The 8,956-nt window shown below is 46.4% G+C and overlaps 1 protein-coding gene across 1 annotated transcript in view; it reads right to left on the bottom strand.

The window, feature by feature from the left end:
• Positions 1-871: 871 nt before the first annotated feature.
• Positions 872-8,956, bottom strand: part of Ddb1 (damage specific DNA binding protein 1) — a 25,893-nt gene continuing 17,808 nt past the window's right edge. The window contains exons 17-27 of the mRNA XM_021152442.1: positions 8,092-8,187; positions 7,888-7,999; positions 6,665-6,788; positions 6,187-6,351; positions 5,354-5,448; positions 4,062-4,232; positions 3,589-3,698; positions 3,165-3,334; positions 2,959-3,061; positions 2,130-2,253; positions 872-1,610 (exon numbers count right to left, since the gene is read on the bottom strand). Coding sequence (XP_021008101.1) covers positions 1,527-1,610; positions 2,130-2,253; positions 2,959-3,061; positions 3,165-3,334; positions 3,589-3,698; positions 4,062-4,232; positions 5,354-5,448; positions 6,187-6,351; positions 6,665-6,788; positions 7,888-7,999; positions 8,092-8,187 — 1,354 coding nt within the window. The 3' untranslated portion in view covers positions 872-1,526. The remainder of the gene's footprint in view (positions 1,611-2,129; positions 2,254-2,958; positions 3,062-3,164; positions 3,335-3,588; positions 3,699-4,061; positions 4,233-5,353; positions 5,449-6,186; positions 6,352-6,664; positions 6,789-7,887; positions 8,000-8,091; positions 8,188-8,956) is intronic.

The raw sequence follows: 8,956 nt of genomic DNA, 5'->3' as shown, positions 1-8,956 counted from the left end.
GGGGCTCTTGGGCATGGAGTAGTTTAGGATCAAGCCTGCACTATTGGGACAGAACATCCCTTATTCCCAAAGGAAGAATAGAGACTCAGTCCATACAGGAGCAAAGGGTGACTCTCAAAATGCACCATTCCTGTACAGCTAGGACAAAGGCACTGCAGGCTCTAGTCAACCAACCAGAGAAATAAGATGCAACATAAGGAGCTGGGAAAACGGCCAGCTGTTAAAGAGCATACATTGCTTTTGCAGAAGACCAGTTTGGCTCTCAACAACTGTATCAGGGAACTCAGAACCACCTCTAACTCAGCCCTGGAATCTGACGCCCTCTTTTGGCCTTCACAGACACCTGCACTAATGTGTACAAATCCACATATGGACAGATATATATATATACACACACACACACACATACACACAGAGGTTAAAATAAAATCTTAGCTGTGTATGGTAGAGCATGCCTTTATAGCAACACTTGGGAGACAAAGGCAGGTAGATCGCTGTGAGTTCAAAGCCAGCCATAGTTACACAGTAAAATCCTGTTTCAACAAGATGTAACAAGTAGTAGCAGGTACTGGGTCAGAAAAGAATATTACCTGGGGCTGGCTGTGCATTATACAAAGTGGTCTATACAATGAAGACGGTAAAGGTAGCCCAAGTGGCTTCTAGACTGCCTCACTGCTAGCACAAACAACCATAATAACTGCTGTGCTTCTAGAATCCCACTCAAATTAGTCATGAACTAAGGAGGGGAAAACATCTACTATCTGAGAAGCAAGACCTGTGACTGCAGCTACCACTTCAGTTTGCACCCAATGCAGAGTGTATGAGGAATGATGGACAGTGGGCAGAGGAGAAAAGCAGAGACCAATAAAAGTTTCTTCTTAGATTCTACTTTATTTGGTAAAATTCAGAAACTAACAACCAATTCACAGCCCCCACCTCCTTCTCTGTGAAGAAGGGAGTTCCCCGAGACAAAAGGGCTGTGGCTTGGGAATTCTCCACCATCCCAGGTTTCCACTCAGGCAGCCCATAGCCTGACAGGCCTCCAGGCTGATGTTCTCAGAGGCAAGAGAAGAAAGCAAAAGGAAGCTCTCAAGACAGTGAAACCCTCTCGACCCTCTTCCCTCTACCTCAACCTCCCCACACCCACAACCTACATAAGACAGTGGAGGACAAAGCATGAGTGTGAGATATCACACACAGGTGCACAGAGCTGCTTCTTGGCTGAAGAGTGACAAAAGTCCTCCCCAGGAGGAGCCAACTGGCAACACCAATCAAGGCTTGGTGGTCCAAGGTGATGGCTGGTAAAAATCCAGGGAGAAAATACTCCACTTTCAGCCCATTCCTAGGTCTCTAGTGAACTGGTTTTAGTTATAAAAAGCCCTGTTTCCACACAGGTCAGCTGTGGCTCTAGGGGCAGGTGGCTTAGGGAAAAGCCTCCCATGCCAAGAAAACAAGGGTGGGGAAGGGAGGGGAGGAGAGGAGGGCAGCGCCTTTAGGGAGGGTCAGGAAAGAGATCCTGTCCTTGGCTAATGGATCCGAGTTAGCTCCTCCACGACTTTGATGAGGTCATCTGCAGTTGCCTCCCGCTTCATACCACTGCCATCATCATACTGAAACGAGACAGGGAGAAGGGCCATGAAGACAAGGAGGTACTCTCTCACCTCAGCAGGCTGAGAGATACCTACTGGCCACCACTGCTGCAGCAAGGAAGAGGATTTCACCAAAAAACTGTCCATAGCCCTTAGGGATCTGGTTAGTCAAGCTAGCACTGAGTCTGTCACTGCTCAATATTCCCTCCCAGGAATACCTTCCCCAGTGAGCACTCTGGACTCCCAAACTCCAGAACTGGGAAAGGTTACTTCCTATAGGAACCTAACTCTTACCTTCTAGTCTTGCTAGAGAGCCCAGGTCTCTTGCTAACGTGAACAGTTCCCAACACACAGATATCCAGAAAGTACCCACAAGCCTCAACTATACCACCTTTCCCTTAGATTCCCCTTTATGTAGTAAGCATTATGGAAGGCCACAAAGGGCCACTGGCCTCATGAGTTCTAGGAGAAAACCTGGAGTCAAATCTCCAGGAATGATACCTGTTTGAAAAGGCCTAGCACCAACACAGCACAACTCACCTGCAAGTTTGCCACAACCTCCTGCATCTTAGGGCGGCTGATATCTAGGAAACTTTCAATCAGATCACCATCGATGAAGCCTGTGGCTGGTTCTGTCTTTCGCTCAGTGTGAAAGGATCTCCAGGTGGACAGGTGAGTTAAAGAACATAGCTTATCTGTAAACACCCCTGCTCTCATTCATCCCCACCTCTGAGCAAGAGGGAGACAGTCGTAAGTAAAACAGCAAACAATATGTTTCTATTAAAACCCATACTGCTTAATTTGCTTAATCCAATGGTTCTCAATGAGGGTAACCTTTAAAAGGTTATGGCAAAGCCCAGAAAAATAGGAATAGATTAAAAAAAAATGTTCCAGAGCCAGGCGTGGTGGCGCATGCCTTTAATCCCAGCACTTGGGAGGCAGAGGCAGGTGGATTTCTGAGTTCGAGGCCAGCCTGGTCTACAAAGTGAGTTCCAGGACAGCCAGGGCTTTACAGAGAAACCCTGTCTCGAAAAACAAACAAACAAAAAATGTTCCAGGCAAATCTGATGTCCATATCACCATCCACCCAAGTCTGGCCTCAGAGTCCTAAATAATCCAATGCTTAGAGAGAGAGAGACCAGGCCACCCAAAGCCCTGCAAGTGAGCAAAACACTCAAGAACACTCTTCCTGGGACGGTCACATAGGCAGGAGCTTTTCCAGGCCTTGCCTGGGAGGGCTTCAACTGCTCCTGCACAGGAATGGATGGTTGACCCTTTAGGTTTTGGAGTTTCAGCTTCTTCAATGATAAACAAAGCATGTGCTGGAAAGAGCTTCCCAACAGACAGATGCTCTGGAAAGAAAGGATATAAGGAGTGCTCAATCTTGCCCACACTTTTGATGACCTTATTGAGTCGGTTCTGCATGTCCAACAGGAGGTTATACCAGCTCTCTGACAGCGAGGTCACCAGCCCTGAAGAAGGAAAGGGGCAGTTAGCTTATAGAGCACTTCAAAACCTAGACAAGCCAGGGGTGAGCTTGCTGCAGCTGAGTGTGCCCTACAGGAATGACCTTACCTATCATGCCGTTGACTGTGCCAAAGAGCACCGAGCCCTGTGTAGGGGTAGAAGTCTCGCCCAGATTCTGCATAACTAGGGAGCCATGGCAGAACACATTGACAAACTCGCCCAGGTGGAAGAGACCAACCTCCTGTAGGTGCTGCCGCTCCTCATCAGTGGTGGCAGCACTGAAAGACATGAGATGTCACTTTCTGAACCCATCTCCCTAAGGAGGCCTCAACATAGGACCACATTCAACAAGACACTAAATGTGCTGAGTGTTCTGGGAAGACCATATGGAGGTCAGTCTCCAAAGCCTCTCAATTTTACAAAATAAACCTCTGCCCATGAGGGGCATGCATAACCCACACAGCACTCCACATGCTCAGCCCCACAGCCCCAGAGGCCTGGCCCTGGCCATGGTGCTGCAGAAGCTACTCACCTGTCCTTCTGACACACAAACAAGTTAAAGGCATTTTCAGCTCCCAGAAAATTGTCATCATCCAAGATCTCCACTGCACTCATCCAGTTGGGATTAAAGTCTCGGGCAATCTGAAAACAGACAATGTATAAGTGTAGTCTGCAGTGTGGAATCTAGTTCTGAAACTAGTCAAAAGCTTTTGGTCAGAAGCCAAGGTTTCACCTGCAGAAGGTGCAGCCCCGTGTGTAATAATGGGCACCTTAGAGACTACATCTCAGTCCCACCCCCTCCTCACCCCATTGCACTCCGCTCTAAAACTAGCCAACAGAGGCTAGTAGTTGGTTGTAATTTCCCAGAGATGGAAGTGGAATTGGCAAGGTGGGGGAGGAGAATCTCTAAAAAACTTAGTGGCCACAGAATGTGGCTCAGGGAGGACCCTAGTCACCAGCAAGGGGTTACATTGATACAAGTCTGGACCCAAGTCCTGGCACTACCTCTTCAAAGTTTCCTTCCATGGGCTTGTAGGCAAGCAGCAGCACTGAGCGCATGAGGTCGCCCACCAGGATGAAGTCGCCCTTGGTCTTCAGGTACAGGGCCATGATGTTGTTGTAGTGATTACACTCAGTGCGAAGCTCCTTTTCTGTGGTCCACTCATAGAGCCGCACCTGAAAAGGCACGATGTGTGAGCTGGGAGGCCCAGCCTTTGGGGAATGACTGTCCTCCCATTCAACCCTTCCACTCCCTACAAAGCACGGTGGGCTGGAAAGTGGTCTGTATGGTATTAGAGTGAACAGTTAATTCAGTGTTACACACTGCTGAATTAGAAAATTATGAACATAAAATTAGGAATGGGATTCTTTTTAAACATAAAAGGAGCTCAAGTAAAGAGACAACAGTGTAAACACTATAAACGCTGTCTTTCTGTGGGTACGGCCTAGTAACTAAGCTGCCCCTCAGCTGCTTGCTCAGCTGCGCTCCCAGTGCTGAAGCTCACATCCTCTGACACGCTTTAAGTTACCTAATTCTCACCCGACCCTATACAACAGGGCTGTAATCCTCTCCTCGGTGACGTTTTAATACTCATATAAAAGGTCCTTCCAATATTTACCACCAAGCTACACATCTTTCCTAATTATATACTAGTATTTAAAGAATGCTAAGAGCTAGACGTGGTGGTGCACGCCTTTAATCCCAGCACTCGGGAGACAGAGGCAGGCGGATTTCTGAGTTCGAGGCCAGTCTGGTCTACAGAGTGAGTTTCAGGACAGCCAGGACTATACAGAGAAACCCTGTCTCGAAAAACCAAAAAACAACAACAACAAACAAACAAACAAACAAACAAAAACCAAAAAAGAATGCTAAGGAAAATAAAGGTTGGTTCATTTTGTTTTAATGAAATATTCTTTTAACATGGACATACCTTACTACAGAGGCCACAGCCTGTACCCTCTGCTTAACCTCCACAGCACTCAAAAAATCTAATACATGCCTTTAATTCAAACACTCTGGAGAAGGCAGACAGATCTCTGTGAGTTCAAGGCAGCTTGGTCTACAGAGTGAGTTCCAGGACAGCATGAGCTACACAGAGAGACCCTGTCTCAAAAACCACATCCAAAACCAAGCAAACCTTGGAGGTTCCAAAACCAAATCCATCTAAAGTCCAGCTCAACTCCAGGTCCCCAGAGTCCATTCTCTACTCCCACTATTCTGTTATCCCTAAAACAAACTCCCCTAGCATCCTTAAGGGAGAGACATTCTACAAACACGTACAACCCATAGACCTCACCGTGCTATTGATGCTGGCAAGCAGCTTCCCATTAAACTCCACCATAGAGTACACAGCTCCTTTTACTTCCTTTTCAGCCACAGTCTGTAGTTTTCCTGGGAGAGAGAAGGAGAGATACTCCTTAAGTCTTTTTTATAAGCCCACATTTCATCTAGTCAAGAGTATCCCCTGGTTGCCCCACTGACTTAAATTTTGCCCCTAACCCTCTGGAAAAAAACAAAGGTACTGGGAGGGGTGGAAAGAGGGTAAACTGCAGTCAGGATGTAATGTATGAGAGAAGAAAAAAAGTTTAAGAGAAAGAGTCAGAGGGCTGACGAGATGACTCAGCAGGTAAGAGCACTGACTGCCCTTCCAAAGGTCCTGAGTTCAATTCCCAGCAACCACATGGTGGCTCACAATCACTCGTAATGAGATCTAATGCCCTCTTCTGGCATGTCTAGAGACACAGCTACAGTGTACTTATGTATAATAATAAATCTTTGGGCCAGAGCGAGCAGGGACTGAGTTGACCAAAGCAAGCAGAGGTCCTAAATATTCAATTCCCAACCACCACATGAAGGCTCACAACCATCTGTACAGCTACAGTGGTACTCATATACATATAATAAATAAATAAATCTTTATTTAAAAAAACAAAAACAAAAACAAAAACAAAAAGAGCCAGCAAATACTGAGATGAAGTGTAGGTCATGTAGGCATGATGGGAATGCCTCTAATGGGTACCAAGATCTGCCTCCTACTCTAAGTCATCCTGTTTAGGCTCTGAGATCTTAAGAGGCTAACTGCTTCCCCAGGATTTCACAGCCTTCATAATCCAAAGACTGTTCACTCACCATCTGAATACTGGAAGACCACAATACGACCCTGCTTGGGCTCTGCCTCTTCAGGATATACCATGGCTGTGCCCACAATGAAGTATGTGTTGGGGTCTTTACCCAACTTGCAGGAGACCAGGCTGAGGGCATACTCGTTTTGTAGAAACTGATGGGCATGAAGCACTAGAAGAGGAGAGAGGGAACTGATTTCAGGTATTTGCCTCCACCCCCTCACAATCACGTGCTTCTGTGAGGCTGTGGCTTAGGCAGTATAAGAACATGAGCCACTCACTGCCCTTGCCTCTTCAGACTGTCCATCCCCAGCAGCCTGGGCTAAGGACAAGATGGCCAATGCTCTAGATTTAATGCAACTGACAGGTATCAGTGGTGCTTTCTGTGCTCCAACCCCAATCTGGCTTTTCCTCACAGGAGCCTACCATCCTGTCAGGCTCAGGCCAGGACGTAAGCAAAAAAGGACAAAGGAGCTTGTCCGCACCTTCAAAGGTGTGCTGGTCAATGATGAGGAGGTTGTGCACCTCCACTTCTTCTCCAAAGGAGGTCTCGTGAGGAGCCGTACTGCTGGAGAAGAGTTTGCTGGAGCTGACGCTGCTGGACAGGGCCTGCAGACAGAGAAAAGGCATGCCATCCCTCTTAAAGCAGGACAGGGCCTGAGGTAGGTACATAAGGCTGAGTGTGAGTGAACAAGGCTGATGCTGGCAGATCAGCAGAGCCTGATGAATGCAGTGTTTCAGAGTACACTGGAACCTGAGGGTAAAGAGTCAGATCACACAGGCAAACGGCATGTTGGCCCCAAAATCTAAAGATCACGGCAATGTTACAAGTCAATCAAGCAAAACTGAAAACATAAACTCAAGCAATCTACACAGTGATAGACTCTACCATCAATAGAGTCATTTCAAATAAAAACAGAGTTTAAAGGCTGGAGAGATGGCTAAGCGGTTGCTCTTACAGAGGATCCAGCACCCACAGAGGCCACAACGGCCTACAACTCCAGTTCCAGGGGATCTGACATATTCATCTGACCTCCTCAGGCACTATAGCACACATATCTACATTTAGGCAAACAATTAGACCTCTGTTCTCTGGATTAAGAAAGCTAATTCTATCAGATGTGTATATCAGGAATGAAAGAAAATGATCCACGACCAATCTCCATAGAATTAATATGTATCTCTGAAGGTTACATCATTATAATCCTGTTTCACAGACCAAACAAAACAAAACAAAAACAAACAAAAAACCCTGAAGGGTAGTTTTACCCAGCTAAGGTCAAATGATTAGCAATAAACTGTAAAACCAATTCTACTGGGTTTCAATTATCATACTGTTATCTATTATACTTTTCTACTGTCAACTACACACATTGTACAGAGCATTCAAGCTCATAAAAGAAGAAACTGCTAAGCTTGTGAGGTCACCAAGTAATAGCTGCTAAGTTTGGGATGAAGGTTGTTTCCAGTTGTTTATGTGGTGCTGGGCATGGAAGCCAGTATCTGTTCAATGAAGTCAAGTATTCTAGCATTCTCTACGTAAAGTTTTACTGCAACCCAGCTAAGTGCACTCTTTGAGGCTACAATGGCAAAGGTGGTAGTTGAGACAAAGTCCATTCAGCCTGCAAAGCCAGATTATATCCTATTTCACACTATGAAGAAAGCCTGCTCATTCCTACTGCCATCCTTCTCTGCTCACTGTCCTCACCTGGGTGCTGGCACTGGGCCTCAAAGCAGTAGTGCCTCCACTGCTATCTTGGACTTCAATGCGGCTGGAAAGGACCCCAAAGCACTGAGACACTTCCTGATAGCAGATCTTCCTGCAAAACAAGCATGAGATGATGGTACCACTCAGAAAAGTCTAAGATACTACCTACCAACTCCGTCTGCTGCTTCTCTGGTCTGCACTCACCTGGGAGATTCATAGAGGGGAACTGTGCGAATATGGAGTTTCTGGATCTCATCGATGGTGCCAATGGTGAGAGTGCTGTTATTGGCCAATGCCAGACTAAACAAAAAGAAGGGTTGCAGTTTCGAGTAAGTTTACAAGGAAGGAGTCTCCCAAAACACAATGACACCAACTTGCTGCAAAGCAGGGTTTCAAACCCACCTCACACCAAAATTCATTTGGGAAGACCTAACTCTGATGCTGGGATCCACCAATGAAGATAGTACTATATAACTGGTCTGAGTAGGCAGGCACAACAGCTTTGCTAAGGTACAGCCAAGGTTGAGAATCACAACTCTAGGTAGGAGAGTGAATCTAACACAGCAAGGACTCGCTGGCTGGCGACCCTCAGTCCTTTTAGCAATACCTGTCTATCAAGCTGCTGAGGGAGAAGCAGGAAGGACATAATCATCACTAATCCGGGGCTCTAAGATAAACGCCCGGCGGCACAGACCTTTAAGACCAGCATTCGGGAGGCAGAGGCAGGTGGCTCTCTACAGCCAATGTTACAGACTCAAACTTTGTCATACCCTACATTTTACCCGCAAAAAGACCCTGTCCAACACTCATGTGATTCACCTGAAAAATTCTTGAAATATACAGATTCTAGAACATAATAACCTCAGAATCCGAGGAATCAAAAACTCTATGTTGTCCTTTTCAGAATACCTCACTCATCTACTTTCAGCCCTGCAAAAACTTTCAGATGTTTCTAATAAAAACCCCTGGGATGGGCTGGTGAGATGGCTCAGTGGGTAAGAGCACCCGACTGCTCTTCCGAAGGTCCAGAGTTCAAATCCCAGCAACCACATGGTGGCTCACAACCATC

This window comes from Mus caroli, chromosome 19 (assembly GCF_900094665.2).
Source record: "Mus caroli chromosome 19, CAROLI_EIJ_v1.1, whole genome shotgun sequence".
In the NCBI taxonomy this organism is placed as follows: Eukaryota; Metazoa; Chordata; class Mammalia; order Rodentia; family Muridae; genus Mus; species Mus caroli.
This window is presented reverse-complemented; position numbering and strand designations above follow the sequence as displayed.